The 24715-nt window shown below is 38.0% G+C and overlaps 2 protein-coding genes across 5 annotated transcripts in view; one reads left to right on the top strand and one right to left on the bottom strand.

Moving 5' to 3' along the window:
* Positions 1–11375, bottom strand: part of RECQL (RecQ like helicase) — a 22252-nt gene extending 10877 nt beyond the window's left edge. Inside the window, exons 1-9 of one of the 4 annotated variants that reach the window (XR_014578291.1) lie at positions 11206–11375; positions 10387–10550; positions 9388–9457; positions 7088–7321; positions 5007–5186; positions 4002–4108; positions 2216–2414; positions 833–999; positions 236–317 (exon numbers count right to left, since the gene is read on the bottom strand). Coding sequence is in view for 3 of the 4 variants with exons in the window: in XM_083820732.1 (XP_083676858.1) it covers positions 236–317; positions 833–999; positions 2216–2414; positions 4002–4108; positions 5007–5186; positions 7088–7321; positions 9388–9403 (985 nt within the window). In the remaining variant the exon portion in view is untranslated. The remainder of the gene's footprint in view (positions 1–235; positions 318–832; positions 1000–2215; positions 2415–4001; positions 4109–5006; positions 5187–7087; positions 7322–9387; positions 9458–10386; positions 10551–11205) is intronic. The other 3 variants (XM_083820733.1, XM_083820732.1, XM_083820731.1) reach the window with 3 other exon arrangements.
* Positions 11371–24715, top strand: GOLT1B (golgi transport 1B). The gene is made up of 5 exons (XM_083820738.1): positions 11371–11529; positions 15169–15260; positions 16967–17145; positions 20466–20547; positions 21966–24715. Exons 1-5 carry the CDS (start codon positions 11505–11507, stop codon positions 22002–22004), a joined length of 417 nt encoding a protein of 138 aa, XP_083676864.1. The 5' UTR covers positions 11371–11504; the 3' UTR covers positions 22005–24715.

The following is a 24715-nucleotide window of genomic DNA, read 5'->3' as shown; positions in this document are numbered from 1 at the left end:
CTACATAAGTCAACATTATATTTAAATACTTCAGAAGATACAAGTAAAGAATGAAAAGATTAATTACTCAAGGTAGGGATCTTACTAAGTTTCATCTCTTTTAACGTTGACTGTTCAATGTAAGGTGAAAGTGGAATTTCTCTATATGTTTCTCCGTATGTTTCTATATGATCATTTGAAGTCATTCCTATAATGCTGAAGATTATAAATAATAACATGCTTTTACACTGTTTACCTGAGAGCCCTTTGTATCTTCCATTAATGACCTTAACAATGTCCTCAATGAAATCTTCATTACTTGAAGGTTTATGCCGAACCTCAGAGGAAAATACACACGTGTCAGAGAGTTCTTCAAGTTGGTAAACAATCTGTCAAACAATTCTATCACCCTACTTCTCCCAGTACAATAAATACAACTGCTCTGTCATTTAACCAAAATTACCATACTTTAAAAGCCCACAAATTTTCCCACAAAGAACAATGAAAGAAGATACAGCCAGACTGAAAATACAGTACAACACAATAATTCACACATTTTTGCAATGATATGACATACTTTCCAATAAGTTGCAGCAGTCTGAGCCTGCTGCCCTCCTCTCCCCTGTACACAGCCCTGTCTGTGAAGCCTTGCTCACAGAGAACTGGGCAGCCCACATTCCTATGCAGATGATTGCAAGTTCAGATCAAGTCATTAAACAACACCGTCATTAAGTTGCAAGCTATATATTATGAAAATGGGTAATTGGCAATCTATCCTGAAATTCATCAGCTGCAACTTACAGAAGATAACATGACTGTGATACAGTTCAACAAACAGGTAATAAGAACATACCTCATAGTAAAGATTGGGCCGGTTGAAAGATGCAGTAAAAGTAATGCATTTCTGAACATGCAAAATTGTCTGAGCATCCTTTAAAACATGATTTGTAGCAGTTGCAGTTAACCCAATCAAGGGAGCATTGGGAAACTGTCTTTTCAAGATACCAAGGGACTTGTAGTCTAAGCAAGAATACAAAAAGGGGAAAGGAAAATGTCTTATCCCACAGATCCAAAGTTTAAAAAAAAGATATTCATCTTGATAGTATTATATGGGATAATAATGCAATAAATGTTGCTGATATTACTATTACTGCTAGTTACCACAGAGCTAATTTATATATCCAACTGAAGTAATAAGAAGGTTGTACTTAACAAAATGATTACCTTCTCTTCTAATTGAATTTTATAGAAGTCACAATTCAAAAGGCAAAACATTGAAATAGAACTTCTTAAAAATTATAAAAATTTAAGTCGCATTGCATTAACCAACATTCAGATTATTTTGCAAGTCTGTTTTTAAGAAGAGGGTTGTTTTTTTTTTTTTTTGTAAATACAGCTTTGATAAGAAACAAGCAATGTGGAATTTGAAAAAAATACTGAATAAAGACTATACTAAGGAAATATTTTAAAAGGCTCAGTGCTGACAATGACTTGTTGCCTCCAAACAGAAATGCAGCCAGAGATACATATCTAAATTCCACATTGCCTGTTTCACTTGCACCAGCTCTTTGCTCAGACACCTTTTTTTTTAAAAAAAAATCAAAACTGCAAAGGTTGACTTCACAGTTATTTTTGCACCAAATCAAAGTTTTTCTTTTAAAGGCAAAGAGACAGTAAGTTAGTTTTCTACAACTGACAAGTTAAGAAACAATCTGAAGCACCTTTTCTTTCCCCGAAAATCAAGGGCATTTATTTCAAACTGCTTTAGAAGCAATTAAAATATATCACATGAATTTCCAAAACATTATCATCACCTCTAATGCAGATATCTTATCAGATTATGAGCCTTGGCATCCTAGAATGAAATTCGTTACCTCATCCAGAGTGCCAAAAGAGTGGTATAAAAAATTACCCATTTTTTTCCTGTAGCAGATTAAAGATGACTGTACTGGCTATATTACAGGAGGCAGCCGAAAACAGTTTCATTAGCAGCTTTTCAGGATATTGACAGCAGAATGTATAATGAAATTGCTGCAACTTGCATGAACTTAGCTCCTGGACAAGGACAGAGCCATTTGCGAATTAAAAGTCCATGAGCTAACACAGATTCTTGCCATACCTAAGTATGGAAGTACTTATTTAACAAGTGAAGAAAGAACTTGGCTTTATTCCAGGCCTAACTTAGTATTTATTGATGCCTGAATAACACTGCATACTGGATTACTAATGAGCATACCAGGCCTGAAGTCATGGCCCCACTGGCTACAACAGTGGACCTCATCTACAGCAATGTGAGCAAGACACCCCGCTTGGTAAGCTTTCTCTAGCTTTGACATGAACATTTTGCTTTTTGCAATCTTCTCCGGGGTCACATAAATGAGCTTCAGTTGTGAATTTCTGTTTAGCATTTCAGTATGAACCCACTTCACGTGTTCCTGTTCAAAACAAAAGGAGAAATCAAAGGCGAACAAACTAGAGCAACACACTGAAGTTGCTTACTGCTAAGATTCTTAAGAGGTTATTAACAATTCAAAGGGGGGTGATTAACACAGACTGATAAACTGTTACATAGTATTTACTGCTACTGTAAGTCTTTGCAGCTGATCACTACATATAAAACATTCATTTTTATACTTGGAAAATTTGTTGCAGGACCTTGAAATAGCAAACTATTGAAAGTTTGTCTTTGTTTAAGCGTGTACTATCTGCATTTTCCCATTAAGCTATAACATACCAAACAAACCTGTGGTACTACAAGTACCAACCGTAACTTCTATTACTGAATTTTCAAGGTGCTCTACCTCAAAGCTCACTCTAAGTTTGGCAAGTTGCATCAGGCCACTTCCCTACCAAACACACTCTCATGTGCAATTTAATGACTACGGCCTCCTGTCAATCAAGAAAAAAAATATTTCACTATGAAAAGCAATTGACTAATAACAGACCGGGAAATACATTGCTTGCTGGTCTCAGGATCAGTTTACCATCCCAAAGTAAGATAAGTAAAAGCCTGCATTCCTCACCATGTCACTACTAGATAATAATAATCACCTCCTCCAACCTTCTTTCAAATCTAGAAACTGAGTAAAAACAGAATAAACACCAAACAAAGGTAGCTCACATCCTTTAAATAGCCCCATTAAATCTATTTATTCCCTGAAAGATGTTAGCTTAAATGTGTTCTTGTTATTAAAACAAGAAAACAAGAAATTTCCATGAGCCAGCAGTGTGCCCTGGTGGCCAAGAAGGCCAACAGCATCCTGCCATGCATAAAAAGGAGCGTGGCCAAGGGAGATGATCCTCCGCCTCTACTCTGCCCTGGTCAGGCCTCACCTGGAGTACTGTGTCCAGTTATGGGCTCCCTGGCACAAAAAAGACAGGGATCTTCGGGAAAGAGTCCAGCAGAGGGCAACAAAGATAATATAGGGAAGATGGCTCCAGGCCCTGTGAGGAAAGACTGAGAGACCTGGGTCTGTTCAGCCTTGAGAAGAGAAGACTGAGAGGAGATCTTATTAATGTTTACAAATATCTTAACTGTGGGAGACAGAGGGATATGGCCAACCTCCTTCCAGTGGTTTGTGGGAATAGGACAAGGGGCAATGGTCAAAAAATGGAGCACAGGAAGTTCCACACCAACATGAGAAAGAACTTCTTCACGGTGAGGGTGACAGCACTGGAACAGGCTGCCCAGGGAGGTTGTGGAGTCTCCTTCTCTGGAGATATTCAAGGCCCGTCTGGACACCTACCTGGGCAACCTGCTCTAGGGAACCTACTTTGGCAGGGGGGTTGGACCCGATGATCTCTCGAGGTCCCTTCCAACCCCTACAATTCTGTGATTCTGTAATGCTAAACTCGATCATGTTATCCATACCACAGCATATATCTGGCAAGATACTGTTGACAGAATGGCATTAGCTGCTAAAACCATGCCATTCATTCAGCATTCATAAATAACAAGAACAGAGGCAAGACACCAGCATGTATTTCATAAAAAGGCATCAAAATTGGGCAGTTAATCATACCTTACTGCTTGAAGCATTTAATAAAGTTGCAGAAATGCCAAGCTGTTCCAGAACCATAAGCTGATCTTCCATAAGTGATATCAAAGGACATATAACGAGTGTGAAACCTGTAACAATAAATTATTTGTGGCATCTGAAGCATTGTTTGAATGTTGTCATCTCAAATACATTTAAAAACAAGCAAATGAAAAAAACTATTACATCAATCCTGTTCTGTAAGAACTGCGCAACAGGAGCTTAAACTTCACGCTTACTAGCGGATTCCTCTCCTAGACAGATAAGAGAGCGATAGGTCACATACGGATATATTCGATCAACTGCCTTTGACATGAACGTTCTCTTAGAATCCAGACCACAAAAAATTGTGCTGCAACAAAGTATAAGAACTAATATACAAAGCAAAGCAAGTTAGATTCACAGCTGTGTCGTGAGGTAACACATAACTAAGCAATGCTAGGTATTGGTAGGTTAGATCTTTCCAAGCAACTGATGGGTTATTTTTCAAAAAAAAAAAAAAATAAAGTTTGAAAACTACAACTGAATACTTGTTTTTACAAATGAATATACAGAGTGTCTCCCAAATAATCTGGATCTAAAACTTCAGAATGGAACAGAAAAATAACAGGTATCCATACTTCAATAATTTACAAGCTGTATATAGAATTAAGAGGCAAAGAAAAAACTAATGACAAAGTGTTATGTTTTTAAACACTAGGGAAACTTTTTAAAGTAATGACAGGAACCTAAATAAATTATTTAAATTTAAATCACATCTAAATGGCACATCTGTTTTAAAGGTGCTATTGCTCCTTAAAATAAATTTAAAAAAAAAAAAAAAAGAACAAAACAAGTATTTCCAGTAAATCTCTCCCTCAAATCTTCATTCTTTCCCTCACCCCCATATATTGTTATATCAGACTCCAACGTCACATGCATTCTTCAAATAGCTACAGAAGAGAGTAACTACAATATATAAACAATTTGATGTTTCCTCCCTTTACATACCATCAGAACAGACAGCTGGTAACTGATAACAAAGGCTCTTTCCACCACCTGTAGGCATGACAAGAAATACATCCTTTCCTGCCATTACAGCATTTACTGTTTCAAGTTGCAAGGACCTGAACTTCTGGAGTTTAAACTTGCTCTGCAGTGCAGTTTTTATCTTCTCATACCATGGAAAATCTGTTAAGAAAAAAAAAATGCATTTTATAATTACTTTCTTAAAACATATGGAACGGTAATTTACATATACAATAACGAGATCTGAAAGTGATATAATTTCAAATATGTGAAAGTTTTCAAAGATTCAATAAGGGCACACACAAACTGAGTCTGTATAAACTGATTTCTAGAAATTATACCTTTGGAAACCCTATGAAAATGTAAACACAATCTACCTCCAGACTAAAAGCTTTCATGCATGTAAATGTGAACTAATACTAAGAACTCATAAGTACATGAAGGACTTTAAAATGCTAACGATCTAGTCAATTGACTAGTTGAAAATTAAATGGAAATGAGAAACTCACTCTGAAAATAATAAAAAAAAAGACAAAAACTCCTACAGCAGCCTTACTATTAAATTGCCCAAATGCTTCGTTCACACAAATGCAGCAATTACAAAGAGAATAATGAAGGCAGGGTTATCACTTGTTCCATATATTCCAGAGATAATAAGCATTAAAAAAAAAAGGGGGGGAGGGCAATCACCCAAAATAATAATGTGTTTATAACAGTTTTATTCTTTTTCCCTAAGAAGAGTTACAGACTGCACCATTTTAAGAGATAATACTTTCAAAACTTGAATTTCAGATGCACCAGGATGCATATTAACCATTTTCTTATTAATAAAATAAAGCTACAGAAAAACTGTGGGAATTCCAGTCCCCACTGCAAGCAATGCAAGAATTAACTCTGGGACCTGAGGCGGCATAGCTTCCTAATTTACAGAGATCACAGCTAAGTTCCAAAGTTCTCTGAAAACAAGAAAAGCTTCCCAATGATTTCAGCAAGCTTTATACTGAGACCAAATTTAGCTGTACTTCTTATTCTATATGTAAATATGCAGCATCTGATTAAAAAGGTGTTAGGTTTTTAAGCTTAGAAGGAGAGAACAAGGCACAAAGACACCCAAAACATATCAATTTCTTCAAAAGCAGTGATTTGCAATTATGAAGTATCAATATGCGCCTAATGTTTTACCAGACTTGGACAAATATGGGTTAGGCTACAAAATCAATTTCATTTAAAAACAAAACAAACAAAACAAAAAACAAAACAAAACAAAAACCAAACCAACCAAACAAAAAAACCCACCAAAGCTATATACAATAGATATAGACAGGAACTAACAATGCACTTCCAAATTACACGTGAAGTAAAAGAGGAGGAAAATAATAAAAAGATCTAAATTGAATTTGCCAGGAATAACACAGTCGAGACCCATCAGCTATCTAGGACTTCAGTTAATTTTTAATTTTAAAGATGGAACTTCCAAAAGAAGAGCAGCCCTCACACCACCATGGGACACTTGTAAGTTGGACCAACTCTACTGTAATAACGCATGCTACATGACTTTCAGCAGTCAGCATCCATGACTTTCAGCAGTCAGCATCCATCTGATTTGCATCATTAGGTAAAATGGTGGGGCTAAATAACCCACAGGAGAAACCACCCATTGAAGCAAGAAAAAACAGAGAGACAGTGCAAAGTATCTTCAGGAGTGCAAGACTTATTAACAAATCCTGAAAATATCCAGACTAATTATTCCGTGATTATTTTTGATCTAAAAATAAGTATTGCAATACATGCAGATTTGCTCTTGGATTCTTTTAGCAACTCCAATCAAGCTGTGACTTTGCAACAAGAAAAGAATAAAAGTAGTTATAACAGGCCATTCTTGTCATAATTCTGTCCATAAGAACTCAGATTAGTATTAAGGAATGTCCAGGGAGGTAAGTACAAATATTAACCCATGTAATTAAGATGGCAGGCCCCCCAGCTGAACAAAATGAAATGGAACAATATCATTATCCAAACAAAACTCTGTATGAACACATTTTTCCCATACTGAATTAGATTACCTCTGTGCCAGAATATTTGAATTTGACTGTCCAAACCTTTTTTGTTCCACGCTTCAGCTGAGGTTTCGGTTTCTTTACTTCCCCCTGCCTCCAAGTCTCCTGAGGACTTCTTTATCAGCCCTTTTAACGTTGTCTTCTTCTGAATGAGTTCTTGCTGTTTATCCAGAAGCTCCTGAATCTGCATCTCCACTGCCTGCAGCTCATTTTCAATGGAAAGCAATTCCTCCTCTAGCACTGAAGAGAAAACAGGATGAAGGCAAAATAGTGACTATTAATCACAGTTTTGAAGGGCATTGTATTTCACGTGTTGATCAAGAACAATTGAAATTAAAAATAAACAGCATCTAGAGAAAAAGACTGCATGATAGGCCTACCAGTTAAGTTTACACGATCTTAATCTTTGTACGTACCATGTAAAAATACTTAGCAAGGCTTAACAACATACGTGATTTTATATGACCTATTAATTTAAGAAATATATACTCTAGGTTGTCATCTCCGATACAGTATATGAGAGAGATGAAACATAACTAATAGAGAAAAAAATCACCTCTACCTAGTTTCTCAGAAGCGGTGTCTCACCAGAGAAATGCTTGCCATTATCTTCTTTTCTGCAGATTTATATTGAACAATGAAAAGCAAATTGCATTTGCCTGATATTAAAGCTGAAAGAGCTTCAATGAGCACAAAAGCAGTACTCCAGCCATCCAGCCATTTGCAATGTGAGCACAATGTTAGCACATTTTTAGCAGAAAGCATTTACATGTAAGAATCAACATTAAACTCAGCAAGCAAAGGTCTTCTGAAGATGGAAATAGGGGTAATAGCAGAAAGCTCTATTTCTTGCATCCAGATCTCCCTTCTTATGCAGTACCAGAGCATTTGCTAAATGTCAAGGTTTGAACATGCAGGACAAAAGCTTTTACAAACACACACTGTTTAAATCGGAAAAAGCTGAAGCAAACACTCCCCAAAAGGCTGACTTACATAAGTGAATCCTTGGCAGGGATTTGCCTTTTTACATCCTTATGTGCATCTGTGTGAATTATGGACTGTGTTCCAGAACTTGGGCCCACAGGTTCACAGAAGTAATTAACATTTAACGCATACCACCACTTCCGAGACAGGTTAGAAAAGCATAAGAAATGTCTTTTCTTTTTTTTCCCTCGAAAATAACTAGGTTTGGCCCAAACATAGCAGATACAATAATTTGCTTATGGGAGTAAAAGTGATTCATATGGAAAAAGATATCCTCATTATAAATGGCACAAAATGGGGATACTTGTCTTCCAAAATGCCCACTTTTATTCAGCAGGAATGAGTTGAAAATGTCTTAAAATATGAAGCATACTGTCAAAGCACTGAAAGCCAAGTCATTTGGCCAGATAAACCTACTTACATTTTAGTTTTTAATCCAAGAAACAAAAAGTTATTCAGTTCAAAAAAAAAAAAAAGGCAGGAGGATTGAACCAGGTGATCTTTAAAGGTCCCTTCCAACCCAAACCATTCTACTGTCTTATGAAGACCTTTTCCTTCACATCTGAAGTATAGAATCACAGAATGGCTCAGGTTGGAATGGATCTTAAAGATCACCCAGTTGCAACCCCCCTGCCATGGGCAAGGATGCCACCCACCAGATCAAGTTGCCCAGGGCCTCATCCAGCCTGGCCTTGAACACCTCCAGGGATGGGGCATCCACAGCCTCTCTGGGCAACCTGTTCCAGTGCCTCACCACCCTCTGAGAGAAGAATTTCCTTCTAACCTCTAATCTAAATCTCCCCTCTTTCAGTTTAAAACCATTTCCCCTTGTCCTATCATTATCTACCCAAGTAAAGAGTCACTATCCATCCTTTTTATAAGACCCCTTTAAGTACTGAAAGGCTGTGATGAGGTCACCCTTCTCTTCTGTAGGCTGAACATCCCCAGCTCTCCCAGCCTATCTTTGTAGGAGAGGTTCTCCAGCCCCTTGATCATCTTTGTGTCCCTCCTCTGGACCCATTCTAAAAGCTCCGCATCCTTCTTGTACTGGGGGCTCCAGAGCTGGATGCAGCACTCCAGGTGGGGCCTCACAAGGGCAGAGCAGAGGGGGACAATCACCTCCCTTGACCTGCTGGCCGCTCCTCTTTTGATGCAGCCCAGAATGCAGTTGGCCTTCTGGGCAATGTGTAACAACATAGAGCTGACACACTCCTTTCTGCATACATTAAATTCATATAAAGAACAATAAATAGCATCATGTGATCAAGTCTGTTAGTCAAAAGACAGCAAAATGAACATACTGAATACTAATTTTGGATTACCTGCAACAGCTGCCATCTCTGGAGGTTACAGAAGGCTATCCTCAGGAGAATTTGCTTAACCAAACTGTCACTAATAATAATGAAAAAAAAAATCATTACTAATCTTTCTAAACTTAGAACAAATTTACTGCAAGAAATTTTTCATTAATATATAAGGTGTTAGTATAACAGGTTAAGTATAGGTTCATTTAATCTGCCCATAATAAATATACCCAACTACATGACAACACACTTTTTTCCCTTCTGCAAAAGAGATAGATATGAAGTCATAAACAGATCCTAAGGCTACACAGAGCTTACCAGCCTTCCAATGAAACCATGTGAATTTTGACCAAGACTTAGATTTTACAAAACACTCTCTCTTCCTTCTTAATAGATGAATGGTGTAATATAGACCAGACATTGACCTACCTTAGGCCTACCTTTTTTTGGTTCTCTTCAACAACTACTTTACAGAAAAATCAGAACAATTACATTCTGTCCATTAGAAAAGTATCCACCATAATACCTGGAGGATACTCACCCAGAAAAAGTGAAAGGGAGCAAATTCAATGGACCTGCACTAGAAGCTGATCCTACTGTATCCCACCTATTTTACTGTGTTCCTACAAATGGCGGAAAAATACATACATAAACAAAGACTATGCAAATAAAGGACCAAATTTGTCAGAAGAATTTGTATGCAAAACTAAGTCCCACACTTCAGACAGAAGTCGATAGGATAATTCAGCAGTTTCCATGTCACCCATGAAATCTGAGTTACAGTCCTGTCTTTCCACCACCTGTCACTTACACAAAAGCATCTGGAAATGTTCACCTTTCCAAAATACAGAGCAGGTAGGGACAAAAAGAAAATCAGTAGCTACAGAACTGACAAACTGCAAATGCAATACACTACTTCTGTTCCCCCCAAATAAACGCAATAGTCACAAATACCGCCAGGCTGATAGCTCATAAGCCATTTTCTTATCCAAAGAGTGGGAAGCAAATTAAACTTACCTATAGAGGTTCCCCTCTATGGTGCTGAGGCTCTGTAAGCCTTTAGTTTAGATTCTGCCTCTAAAAGAGGTAGCTCAGCATACCTTCCAATTGATTATATAACAGCACTGCCAGCAAAGTCCTCAACCAGCCTTTGACTCCTCAAAAACGCAGCTCCTAAGAAACTGAAAAAAGATGAACTTGTACCTTATGATCCACAGGTGGATAAAAGGCAAGTGAAAGCATTATGCCCCTTAGGTAGTTTAACCCCACTGTACAAACAGCTGGTTACTACCATATCATGCCATTAGAGCTTTTCATAAGTCACCCTGCGGCTCAGCATCCTGGCGCTGGGAGCTCCCTCACCCCCTTCCCTCCAGCCCCCGACTTGGAGCTCTGGGGTACCCCTGTGCAAGGGGCACGGTGCTCAGGGAACCCAGCCCATCATAGAATCAGTAGGGTTGGAAAAGCCCTCCAGTACCATCTGGTCCAACCACCCCCCTACCACCAATGTCACCCACTAAACCATGTCCCTAAGCACTACGTCCAACCTTTCCTTAAACACCCCCAGGGACGGTGACTCCACCACCTCACTGGGCAACCCGTTCCAGTGCCTGACTGCTCTTTCTGAGAAAAAATGTCTTTTAATTTCCAACCTGAACCTTCTCTGGCGCAACTTGAGGCCATTCCCTCTAGTCCATCGCCTTTACAACCGCGGAAGCGCCACTCACGCGACGGAGCAACAGGGCACAACCTGCAGGCAGCCCCAAAACCCCGGCGCGCACCCCATAAACCCCTGACTAAAGGATCTGATTTATTTCTTTTTAAAACCGAACTCACGTCACAGACCAGCACGCCGAGCAGCCGTTCCCGGGTCCACCCTCACCTCCAGCCGCCCCCGACGGGGCTGCCTCAGTGCTTACGGCCGCGGCCCCGAAACAGCCCCAAAACTGCCCCAAAAGAGCCCAATACACCCCCAAAACGGCCCAACCGGCTGCCGGGCCCCGCCTCTTCCGCTGCCGGCCTCCTTTCAGCCGGCGGCGAGGCGCAGCGGCTGCGTGTTTCCGGAGGACGTGGCTGCTGCTGCTGCCGCCACTTTGCTCCCGCCGCCGTTTGCTTCTCCTGCCGCCGCCGCCGCCATGATCTCGCTGTCGGACACGCAGAGTGAGCGCCGCGCCCGGCTCGGGGGGCGCTGAGAGGGGCCCGGCGCTGGGGCGCCGCAGGCGGGGCTGGGCGGGCCGGGGGAGCGGAGCGGTGCCGGCCCGGCCCGGTACTGGTGCCGGTGCCCTTTGCCTTGTGGTGCTGTGTTGGGCTTTGAGAGCCTTCCCGTGGGGCTCTGAGAGTGGTTAGAATAGAGCAGAATGAATGGGAGTTGAGTGCTGAACGAGCAGTAGCTGGCAGGTCGACCCCTTCTAATGCGCCTCTTGGGTGGGCGTCAGAGGTTTTCTGTAGGTCCCCCTTCGGTGACTGCACGGTGCCGCTTACAGCTTGCTCCTGTTGAAGCAGAAGTTCACAGGTGGCGTTGAAGGGGTTATAAAGAGAGGGTCAGCCACGTAATCTAAAGTAAATAAAGAAAAACTTGTATGGTAGTGTGGTCATGTCTTTACTGGGGGTTAGAGATGCTGAAAGGGAAAATGCAAAGAAATCAAAGAGGGTCCACAGGTATGTAAACTGCCAGGTAAAGGAGATCGTTAGGCCTCTGGTTTAAACTAATATCATGCATATGGTCCTTTTTTAGTATGGCTGCTGTGAAAGGAAATAAGGCTGTGCAATAACCACTGTCATGTCACTTGAAGGAGGATGTGTAAAAGCTGTAAAAAAATAAAGTTTATATCTGAATTTATCTTGATAGCTGGGTACTGAGAAAAGATACTGAAAAGCCAGCTAAGGCAAAGGATGAAGGCGGGCAGTAAAGCAGGCTAGCAAGATTCCAGGTGAAGAATTTCTTGAGCTGATTTCATGCTTTGTTACTGAATAGGTACTAGCTGTTCAGTGTTAATTTCAGTTTTGTGACCCATTAAATCATTTTGGGCTTTGCTTTTGTTCATTCACCTATCATCGTGTCCAGACTGTTAATTGGAGGAAACAAAAAATCTCTTCATGATGAAGAGATCTGTTCTCTGTTTTTACTTTTCTTAGCTTCTTGTTTGGGACCTTCACCTAACTCCTTGTGCTGGCTCTACTGCCTTTAACTTTCAGAGCCAAGAGTAGTAGGTAAAATACTGTATAGTTTAGTGTTTTTGAATTATTTCTCTGAAGTTCTAGAGATATCTTCAGATATTTTGAAACTCGCTCCTGCTTGGAAAAAAACAGTTAGCTGTAGAGTCATTAGTGGAGTCGTGTGATAAATAGCTGGAGAGGCACACTTCATTAGTTGACATTTGAAAATAAAAAATCTAGAGCTTCTGAAGGACTATAGTGCATGATTCTGTTCTTGTTTTCATACCAAAGGATGTGCTGTTGTATTCCCTGAACTTTCACAACCAGTGTATCTTAAGTTTTAGTATTTGCTAAGTGATTTTGATGTAGTGCTGCAATATTCTCACAGCTCATGGAATTTTCACAGAAGCATTGAGAAAGCATTGCTCCCACCTCTCAGGAAATCAGTTGTTTAAAAAAATAAAAATCAGAACATCATGTGGTTAGTGTGTGTTTCTCCATTCTAGACGGAGAAGTTGTATTTGAGTTTTCTAGAAGTTGTATTCTAGAATGTATTCTAGTTGTATTTCTAGAAGTTGTATTTGAGTAATATAGTAATATTCTGGTGTGGGAGGGAGAAGGCATTCAAAACCAGCTCACACCCTCTATAATACTTCCTTCTTTATTGTTTGCAAAGATGATGTACACAATAGCCATGCTAGTCATACTTAACTTTATATTCTTGGGGGGGCTGGATCTGAGTTGTAATATGAATCTGATCAGTAACATCTATTTGAGATGAGTCCAGAAGTACTTCCCTCTGCCAATATCTCATCTGCTTTCAGCAGTAATTTTTGGCATGATAATGGTGGGCTCTTTTCCGTTCTTTTTTTTCCCCTCTGCTAACCAGAGAATATGGTTGGCTTCTGAAGAGAATCTGAGTCTGTTGTAGCAGTAGGTGAATACCGGAGAGTGTAGAGTAGTAAGTGCAGCAGCTGTTGGGAGTCAGCCTCTGCTTCTTGCTAGATCCCTTCTTTGTGCTGTTTCTGAAGGAGGAATGAATAGTCACTTCTAAGGGTTGCAAATCTGTCTTACTGGCAGCTGGTAACTCTTTTGGAGCCCTGCCTCCAAGTATTTTCCTCCCAGATTGTTTCTCCTTCTTCTGAAGTAAAGAGCACTAGAGAAAAGGGCAGACAGCAATTGTTGTATTAGTTTCAGTCAGCGGTTTCATTGAAAATACAACTTGCAATTCATCTATGCTTCATCATAAATATTGTCTGCTTAATTGTAATGGGTTATGTAGCAGTTTTAATCCTGAGTGGTTAAAATGTTCGTAGCATAGGTTTAATGTGGTAGACAATATTGTACAATTACAGATTTAACACTGTGGTCTGCAGCCTTGCTGAAAGACAAGCCCTTAGGGAAGTTGGGGAATTTTAATGTTTTTGTACTCTGAGCTGTTCTGAATTTATTTGCTACAAATAAAGTTTTTTGTTATATACAAGTCTGAAATAGGCACTATGATACTACTTTTCTGCTAAGCTCTTCAAGCAACAATAAATAATCAAGTAACTCAACATTGCAGTTAAAAGGGCAAAAAAAAAATACCTGCAGATAACTGTTCTGGCTTTAATTTGGCTAAGAGGAGTGGTGAAGGTTTTGGGTTAGGCCATACAAAAGTACTGGTATCTCCAATGTATGCTGGATTGCCAACCCATCTATAATAATGCTGTTGTTCATGTATCCTGTAGGTTTCTAAATCTTCTAGTCATAAGGACAGTGGTAACGTAACAGTGAGCGCATGGATAAATGCAAAGGCTTTTGCAGCCAGGTTGCTGCTGTTCCTCTTCCTCTGCATTCAGTCTGTGTGAGAGTCAGAGGAAGGCCTTAAAAATTTAATCTTAATAGTAGGATGTATTTGTATGTATGTTCTTCAAAATGCCTTGGAGGCTATTGCTAAATGGTATCTTTAATCATAGCTTGACACTAGCCTGGTTTCCCAGACAAGCAAAGCTTCTGTCCTACTCTTTGCCTACCCAGTGTTTCTTGACCAACCTTTTCAGACAGGCAGAACTCAGAGTATCTGCAAGTTTTGTGACAACTGGCAGGGAACCCAAGTTAATATTCAACAGCAGTCAGCACATGCAATTTGGAAGGGGCCTACAGCATTTGTCTGGAATGGTGTTTAATCCAGAAGTTGGGTGGAAGTGCCATGTGAGGCCTCAGGGGGGTGGGAAGGATGGGTTACTTGTGTTACTGCAACAAACAAAATGGGGTAAGAGTTGCAAATGGAAATCAAGGTTTCATTTGTTCATAAAATCCTTTTCTCTATGCTAGCAGTAAATCAAAAGGGATCTTTGCCATATGTGTATATGCATACATGCTTTTGTTGCACTCGGTTTCAGTATATAGTTTCAAATACATCCTTTTTATGATAAGCAGCTTCCACCAGCTAGTCTTTCTCTAGCTGGTATTGAAATAACCTATATACAAGACTGCTTTGTTTGTACACTCAGGAAAGTTTAAGTAGTCATGAAATAGTCCGTGAGTTTGTCTGTGAATTTAAAATGTCTTTATTAGATGTTGCAGTTTCTCACAATTTTTATGCATGAATTCTTCTGGTGCCATGTTCTGTTACATACTTGATCTTGTTTCTTTTTGCAGAGATTGGAATGGGTTTAACAGGCTTTGGAGTGTTTTTCCTTTTCTTTGGAATGATACTCTTCTTTGACAAAGCCCTTCTGGCTATTGGAAATGTAAGTGTGTACTCTTCAGTCTTAGATTCTGCACTGCTCATAATTAAGTATATGATATATTGTTCTCTTTTCAATTTAATATATTAAACTAAAACTAGGTCACAAAAATACTGTGGCAACTTGGTGTAAAGGAGTTATGCTCATGATTTGAGTGAATCATTTTTCCTGATAAAAGTTAGAGCAGCTCATATCAATCTAAACATCATACCTCCAGGTCAGGCCTTTGATATGTTGTTCAGACAAGCAGCACCTTGTTTTACAGTTGTTATGCTGATGCAAATAAGATTTTTAGGTTGGCTGTCATTACTAAGACGTTTCTTTTTTTTTGTGATCTTGTAACTGTCAAAGTTAAGTATCCATTTGGATAACAATACTAACGTGTTCTGTTAAGCGTTGTTTTGCTGTGCCTTATCAGGGAAGAGAGAAGCATGAATTCTTGATCTGGGCTTAGAAGAGCCAATTGCCTTTCATAGTAGTGAGCTGTAGTAGAGAGCTGTAATATCTTCAGTCTTTACCAAATGGAAGTTTTGCTTAAGCAGGATTAAAAAAAAAATCCTAGTGCTGATGCATAAAATTCCCAATGCAAAACAAATGAAAAATAACATGGTGTTTCCTGAATCAGATATTGCTGTGCCTCTGCTGTTCCTAGCTTTGCCAGCCAGTCAAAGCACACAGCCTGAAAGACACTTGCGTCCTCTTTTGCTGATACCTAAAAGTCTGTGGTCAAAACTGATCAGTTTCTTTCTGTGGCAGCAGCATCAAACACTCAGATTTCCTGGAGGAAAATTCAAAAGTATGCATTTGAATTTGGGTGCATTGTGTGAAAGAGTAAGAAATAAAATAACGCATATTTTTTCTTAATGGAAGGTGGAAATATGAGATCCAGTTTAGGGCAAATGATGAATAGGTAGGAAGAGACAATGAAAGGCTCTGTGGTAGCCAAAGATAATGCAAGGAAAGGTACTGTATCTGTAGAGAGTTTTTAAAAAAGTGGTAAGAAAGTTTCTTAAATAACATTAATGGATGAAGTTCAGGTTTATGTTAATCTTGAGTAAAATCTGAGATACTATCCCTTTTCAGCAAAAACGTTGGCCAGGTTTATGCTTACAGGATGGAGTAACTTCCCTGTTGCTGAAAGATGCTGAAAGTGGCTTTAAATAGTCTGGAGTAGCATGATAGTGTTCAGCCTGTATTGGATCTAGTAAGTAGTTAAAGCTAAGGAAGGTAACTGATAATACTGTACAGCTTTTTTCCTGTTTTGCCTTTCCACTGATCAGCATGAGCTTTTGAAGGTGGCCATGCTGCAGAACAGAGGTGCTTTTGTGGCATGTCTGTTCCCAGTACCATTGACAGCTAAGATTCCTAAAACTAAGCTTCAGCACCAATTGTGGATAACGAGGGTACTTATGTTACAGGAAAGACAACTATTGTCACCAGGTCTTCTGACTTGACTGTTTGTCAGAGACCACAAAGGTACACTTCTTGCTATTTTTTTAAGCAGATAGGTGAAAAATTTAGAATGCCAGGTACGGTGCTTTAAGATGGAGTTTACAAAAGAAAACGCTGCCAAATTCTCTCTCATTATCAATCTTGGTATTAAAATAAGTTGTGCAAAAATGCAATCTAATATTTTAGAACATATATGCATTCTAAACTTAGGAATATAGTTAGCTGTTTTCTTTATTTGGTTGGTTTTTCTCTTCTAGGTTTTATTTGTGGCTGGCTTGGCTTTTGTTATCGGTTTAGAAAGAACATTTAGATTCTTCTTCCAAAAACACAAAATGAAAGCAACAGGCTTTTTCCTGGGTGGTGTGCTCATAGTTCTCATTGGTTGGCCTTTGATAGGAATGATCCTTGAAATTTATGGGTTCTTCCTATTATTCAGGTAAGACTTCTTTCCAAATTGCTTTCTGTATTGGTATGTGAAAAAATAAATGTATTTGTTTAGTGGTGCTGTATTGCAACTGGCAAAATAACATTATTTGAATGCTAACTTTTGAAGGATTTTCATTTAAAGTTGTTGGCTTACATTTGCAAGAGGCAAAAATTTGGTGTTATTCAGGACTCAAATCTGCTGATGTTTGTGAGGCAGATACCAAAATGATTTTGGTAACGTTGCTTATATCTAATCAAATAATTGTACAGCTTCAAACTATTTGGGAGCCCAAATTGTTAGCAGTGCTAAGAGTAAGTATTTTCTTCTTATAGGCAACTTAAATACCTAGGGTGGTTTTTGGTTTTGTTTTTTTTTTTTTTGGTGGAGAGTTTGCTCTTCTCTTTGATAAATGAGGCAAAATACTTGGTTACAGACATCCTGGTTTTGTAACCTTACTATTTAATTACTGTGGTAGCCCTGTGGAAAGATGGTGTGTGTAATGTTTCATCACACTTGTGCCCTAGGATAGTTAGAATGTACAAGGTGCTGGTTTTAGTTACTGTTGTCCAAAATGCGTTAATTATGAATTTTCTTGTTCTTGAACAGCAATCTTTATATGTGTTATGTCTTTATACATGTTAGAAGAAATATGGTGCATCTGGCACAACATGTCATACAACATGTCATTGCACTTAAATGTGATTGTAAGGGTGAATCCCTTACAATGTGTATATATTTTTATTTACACTTCCATGGTTGAAGCTCCATACTCTGGAAAACAAAGTAGAAAGTGTGCTAATAAGAAAGAAGGGAGGCTTTTATTGGTTCTTGGACTTCTATTCAGAAGAAGACGGTTCAGTTAATACTTATTAATCTAATACAAGGCCCACTGAATTTTTTTCAGTGTTCAGCTGCTGGCTAAATAACTCGCTTGTACCTAAAATCAAAACATTGCTTTCATACTACTCTTTTCTTCTACTTAGTAAAATGGTATGTTAATCTGACATTTAAACTCTTTAGATATCTCGAGTATTTACCTTGTTTCCTATTGAACATTCAGATTTCTGAAAATTTGTCTTGCAGTTTTAACACGTTTCTTATTGTTTTACACTGCATTATTCTGAACTCAACATTACTGCAAATGTTCTGAAAATCACTTTCACTGAATACGTTGTCACTTCTTGCACATGTCACCCGGGTTTAATCAGCCAGTACCAAGTGGAGTAGAGTATCTTTCCAAACAGAATTGTAAATTGCTATGTCTAAGCAAATATGATTATTCATGTATTATCTGTTTGTGCTAGCTAGGGGCTATCAGGGTAAAATAATGTTGAAGGGATTAAAGAAGGTCAGTAGTTTTCCTTAAGTCAGTAGGACTATCTCTTATCCAGAAGAGTGTCAACAATGGATAAATAATTCCAGGTGAATGCTTCTCACCTGTTTTAACTTAAAAATGTATCTAGACAATCTCTTCTAGTGCTTAATAGTTGTCAGAATCTTAATCTCTTGCTACAATGTTAGCTAGCTACTACTTCAAACAAAGGTGTTTTGTTTTGCTTGACTCATTAATTTCAACCACAGTCACCTTTTTGGCAACTTTTTCCTTTTTGAAGAAGGAAAAAATGTTTCCTTTCCTCATGTACCATTTTACACAATTCCTCAGGATCACCCAGCTTGTTTGCATACCAGGAAATCTTCATGGTTATCACTGGTCTCTGAAGTACATAATTCCCTTAGGCCCAAGGAATACAAGATCAGCATATGCAGTTTTGGATTTGTTGTATCAGCCTGTTGTGAGGGTGGGAATTTCTGCATGTCCTAATGACTTCAGTTACATAGCTTGCCAGGATTTTCATATGAAAAACCTTCGTATTTATCAGGAGCAATTTAGCTGTTCTACTAACTACTTCAGCTAAGGTGTATTTGGGTGATACTGTATTATCCTTTATTCAGTCTTATGATTTGTAGACCTCTAAAAACAGTTCCACTAGGTGTTCTGGTCGCTGAAGAATTTTTGCGTGTAGGTTGTCATTTTGTATAGCTGGACTACTTTTACACAATCATCTTTCACATACCCTGTAGAAGTAATAGCAGAGCCCCTGTTGTGCACAAAACAAAGGTTAGGTACTGGTGACCAAAAATACGAAAGAGGTGACATGATGGCAATGATTTCATTTATTTAGCATGTATCATCTCACCAAAGTGAGAGAGCCACGACTGCTCTTTTACTGATTTAAATCTGGAACGTCTTTCCCTTTTTTATTTAAGATACTGCCACAAGTTTCCTATCAGAGGTTTATTCCTTCACCATACCTTCATGCGCTTAAATCTTATTCACTGGAGAAGGCTATTACAGTACAGTTTCTTGTTATACTCCAAACTGCTTTTGGAGCCTTGTTCAGGTTAGACATCCAAAGTTATGGCTAAAAATACTATCCTACCCATAATGACTATTTCTTATTCTTGGCTATACCAACTGTTTAAGTGTCTTACAAGCGGTTCATGTGCCCTGCATATCATGATTTACTGGATCAGTGAAATGATCTGGTCTTTTTTTTGGAATAATAAGAAAATCACAAGGACACGTTGCTGGTGTATTTAAGATATGCCCAGCAAAAAGTTCTTATCAGTAAGAGGATGGTGAATAGTGAAATCTCGCTGTTCTGATGCATCTGAGGTTTCACTATGTGTTAATCCTTATTCTATGCAGAGAATGTATAGCTCAACTCAGAATGCCAACAGCAGCTGAATTGCAACAGTTGACTGCAAACAGCTGAGACACTGCCACAGAAATTTCTTTTTACTGCTTCAGATACAAAGTGGATGTTAGACCATAGCAGCTATCCTAGGCAGCGACCCTGGCTCATTATTCAAATTTCTGACTTTATGTGAATTTGTCAAAGAAGTGAATGTTCAACTGTGTCATGCTTAATTTTCTTCAGTAAATATGAAGATTGCTATATATAGTTTCAAAGGGAATTACTCGGAATTAACTTAGTGTTTTTACATTGGGTATTGCAAGAATGTGTTATTAGTTGGGAGCATCAGTTCTGTTAATTAAGTTGGATATTCACTTCTTAGTTACTTTTTTTTGAAGAACTGACTCAGAGTTATGAAGAAAATGTTTATGTCCATGTAAAAAAGCTTTTTGTGGTTTTTTCCTTTCTCTGCTGAATGTGTTCATTTATTTGGTAAAATAACTTTCAGTGAAGAAGCTACAGGACTTTAATCTTGGTTTTAAAGTTAACTTCTATTTCTTCATTTCACAGCAACGTAGGAACAGTCTAATTATAAAAACTAATAATAATCTTCTGATATCTTACCTAAAGGGGTTTCTTTCCTGTGGTGGTTGGCTTTATTAGAAGAGTTCCAGTCCTTGGTTCTCTCTTGAATTTACCTGGTATAAGCTCGGTAAGTGTTTGGTACTCGATGTAAAATTTGAAGCTTTTACTGTTTTTTTGTAATTATTGTTATTCCATTGTTATTGCAATAGTAGAAATGCATTGGAATTAAAGCAGATATATTCAAATTCACTGCTCCAAAGTTGTATTCCTGTATAGGTCTTGCACCATACAGATGAACTTCATTCCCTTGCACCATACAGATGAACTTCATTCCCAGTGAGAGGATTTTAAATGTAAAAGGAACAAAAAGATACCGTTGTGGAAGTTGCCCCTGCTTAAGCATTGTACAGTAGAAAGAGCGCTGAATTGTGACTCAGAATGCCAGGGTTCTGATTCCTGCCCCACTGTTGGCCTGAGGTGACCACAAAGAGGCAAATTGTGCCACTGTTCTGTGCCTGATCTCCTGCCTGTCAAATGAGAAGGGCACTGTTTTCCTTTGTGCAGTATTTGGATATATCTATGAAAGGTGGCCTGTGAAAGCAAAGAGGATTGTTCACTGTTAACACATAACATGTATGGTGAATCCAGAAACTCTTATGATCCATACTCATTCATCAAGTACAATATTTACGCAGGTCCCTTGTACCAGATTAATTCTTGCTATTTACTAAGCTTTGTACTTTTTTCAAATGCGGTTTTCCATTTTCTTGATTTAAGTAGTCAGGGCTTTGAAGACAGTTAACAGGTGCCAGAAAGATGCTAACCTAGGTAGGGTGTTTTGGTCAACTACTTTTACTGTGCTAATTTCTGTATGTATTTTGCCATAAATGTTTTTAACCCTAGTTTTCAAAGCTACAGTTTTAATAGCTACTACTTAAAAATTAATAGCGGGTATAACTCAGATGTATATAGTCCGTTTTTTAAAAATTAGTGTTTAAGATCATCTGTTCCAATCCTACAGTTTAGGCCAAGTTCTGGCTCATTTCGTGATCAATTGAATGCTTCACTTGTCAATTGATCTTGTCTACTCATTTAATTTGATCATAATGGGGTTAAATCTTGTTATAAAAAGATAATTGTTAATGTTTTATTCAAAGCCTACGTAGGCTCAGAAGAGAATCCACAGTAATGGTCAGTTGAAATATCTTACTTGGTCTACTAATGCATGTGTGGCTGATACTGTATTGTTTTGTTTTAATCATTAAGCTAGCAGTGGTATCTGCATTCTTATTTCCTTTTTCATTCTGTTGCATCTTCATGTTGCACTGTTAATGTCTATATGAGAAAACATGTCATGCAGAAACACAGTTGCAATGTAAGACTTAATTTTCACAAACTTAAATCATGAAATCTTGGTGAGTATTATTTGACTCTCATTTTCAGTCGCATATTAACTGTGCAAATAGCAAGTTATATTTGAGAGTAATTACACTGTACATAAATGTAATGCAGCCTAAAACTTTTCTATTTTCTCCTTTTCTGCAGCTTGTAGATAAAGTTGGAGAAAGCAACAACATGGTATAATGACAAGACAGCAGAAGACTGATTCTAAACTTACTGTATTATTTATAAAATCCTTTTGAAGAATACTCAGCACAAAGAGTAAGTTGTGTGCAAAGGAAAAGCTTGTAACATTCTTTATGTAACAGTTTAATTTAAAATGTATAGTCAACAATATACATTAGAAAAGAAGCTCAGCAAGTATGCTTCTAGGAAAAGTAACTCCAGAGTTCAGGAAGTAAACTGAAGAGGTGAAAGTCATGGAATAACATGTTACAACTGTTCAAGACTATTTTTGTTGATTTTTGGAAAACATGCTAGAGGCAATGAACCTTTTTGGATTTAAAGGTGCCTGTACTTTACCTCCTTATTGTCAAGGTGCAGTAGAGCAAACAGGCCTCCGTTTTTAAGGGTGATCCCAACTTATCCAACCCTCTGCTTGCTACCCTCAGTGTGCAAAAAAAAAAAAAAAAACCAGAAAACTTCTTGTGTAACAAGAGATGCGTCTTTTGCATGAAAGTTAAGATGACTATTCATCTTTAAGTGTATTGTGACAAAAAAGGAAACCCTACACAGTTCTGTTGTAAACACTTTTGTAAATACGTGGCTGAAATAAAACATTATCTTTAATGTTTCAAAGCCAAATGTAAGTTGATTGTATTTGCCTTCCTTTTTGGAATATGCAAAAGGTCAATCTTTAATAACTGCAGTCTTAAATGTTGGTTCTGAATGTGTAGAGTTCAGCAGGGAACTCTGGAAACTGACTTACGCTTCTTCCAGTTTGTTCTCCTCGTATTATGTCTGCATCTGGGTGAGAATGTAGCCCCTTCTCACTAACAAGAAAACTTTGAAATATATTTGGTTCACAAAACATGCATTTGGTTAAGGTGCTGACATGAACCTCTTGAAATGTATCTTATCAAAATATGAACATTTGTTTTTAAATGGTTTGAAGCTAAGGTTTCTTTGTTTATTCTGGAACTACAAATTGACTTTTATTTTTTACAGTAATAAAAGGAAAACTTAAAATTCTGTGTATGTGAGTCCATTGGGAGTAAATTGTGCTAACAGGCCAACTAGAGATCAAGTGCCAATCTCAGTGTGTTTCATAAATAGTTACTTGGGTTATCTTCAAATAATTTAAAACTTTTCTCAATCATAACAACAATTTAGCTGTTAGAGATTCTTATTTAACCTGGAATAAATGTCCCCTAATAATGCGAAGGTCAAATTTCTGCTTCTACTGGAATGTTAAACATTGTGCACTTCCAATAGATTTAGTTTCATAGCGTCCTCACCTTAAAAAAAAAAAGTTGTATTTGTGAAGGTTCTGTGGTTTTCTGTTGTTCTTAACTTTTTTTTCCTTAAGTATAATGCTAAAAACTTAATTAAATGCAATGGTAGTGTTTCAAGTAGCTATGCAGTCTTAAAGGTCTGACAGATTTTTTTATTATACAGTTAAAATTGGTATTTTTTCAAAACAACTTGTAAGAAGAATCCTCGCATACTAACCATTCTGGAAGTTGCTACAAAGTTTATTTGTATAAGGCATAAGTTTTTTTCACTACAACTGCATTAATGCCTGCAGCCTACTATTTAGGCATAAATTAGGCATTGGAATGGGCTGCCCAGGGAGGTGGTTGAGTCGCCATCCCTGGAGGTCTTTAAAAGATGTTTAGATGTAGCCCTTAGTGATACGGTTTAGTGGAGGACTTGTTAGTGTTAGGTCTGAGGTTGGACTAGATGATCTTGGAGGTCTCTTCCAACCTAGACGATTCTGTGATTCTATTTCTAGCTTCCATACTTAATTTTCTTTCTTCTCAAACAGGCACAAAATAGTTCAGTGGGGGAAAAAATGCCATGACATTTATAATGAAGAACATCTGAAAAAAAATCAGGTTTTATGAATGTGTATATGAAAAGTTGGCTATATTTGCCTGATAGCATTTGTCTGTTACAGTTTACAGACAGGAGTAAATATGACTTGTGGCTCCTACCTCAGAGATGAACCAATTTTAACTGCTCCTGCAGATCTGTTGAGTGTTAAATGACTAGAAATAACACTACAACTGTTTGGCGAACTCATCGTATCTGCTTTGGTAGAGCAGTGGTCCTTACTGTGGGAATCAAGTACTGTTTAAAGCAGTATTTACATTAGAAGTCAGCTACCTGAAGATTTTTCTTCCTGTCTTTTGAGAAATAATCTAATGGGAGAGGTGGATTGTACCACATGACTCTGGAACTCTGACTGAAAGCAAATCACTTGGTAAGCTGAAGTACACTCACCGACAAGAAATCTCATATCCTTCAGAGGCAATGAAGGCACTGTGTATGATCTTCTAGCCCTCTGTAGGCAGCTCATCTTGCCTCTATTTAATTCATTATTTATTTTTTAAAAAGTCAGTTTTTGTCAGATGTGAATTGTTGTGAGAAGCATCTGAGGGAACAAAATTGTATGTTGAATTTAGCTTTGTCTTTATCTCTCAAGGTAACGTTGTCTTTCAGACGGTTTTGTCAAGATAAACGTGGGTGGCAGCAACAGTCAAAACTACTTAGCCTTAAATGTTTCTGTCACTGTAAAAATCTCTAACAGAAACAAGTTTTGAACTTTTCCCTTTTTAAATGTAATTTATAACTGCTGCTTCAAAAATCATAAGGATGGTTCTTATTCTGTGCAAATTAATATTGTAAATATACTTGTCATACCTTGAATAAATGGGTACCTTTTTCTATAA

Source organism: Anser anser (genome assembly GCF_964211835.1).
Source record: "Anser anser genome assembly, chromosome: 1".
Classification (NCBI taxonomy): domain Eukaryota; kingdom Metazoa; phylum Chordata; class Aves; order Anseriformes; family Anatidae; genus Anser; species Anser anser.
This window is presented reverse-complemented; position numbering and strand designations above follow the sequence as displayed.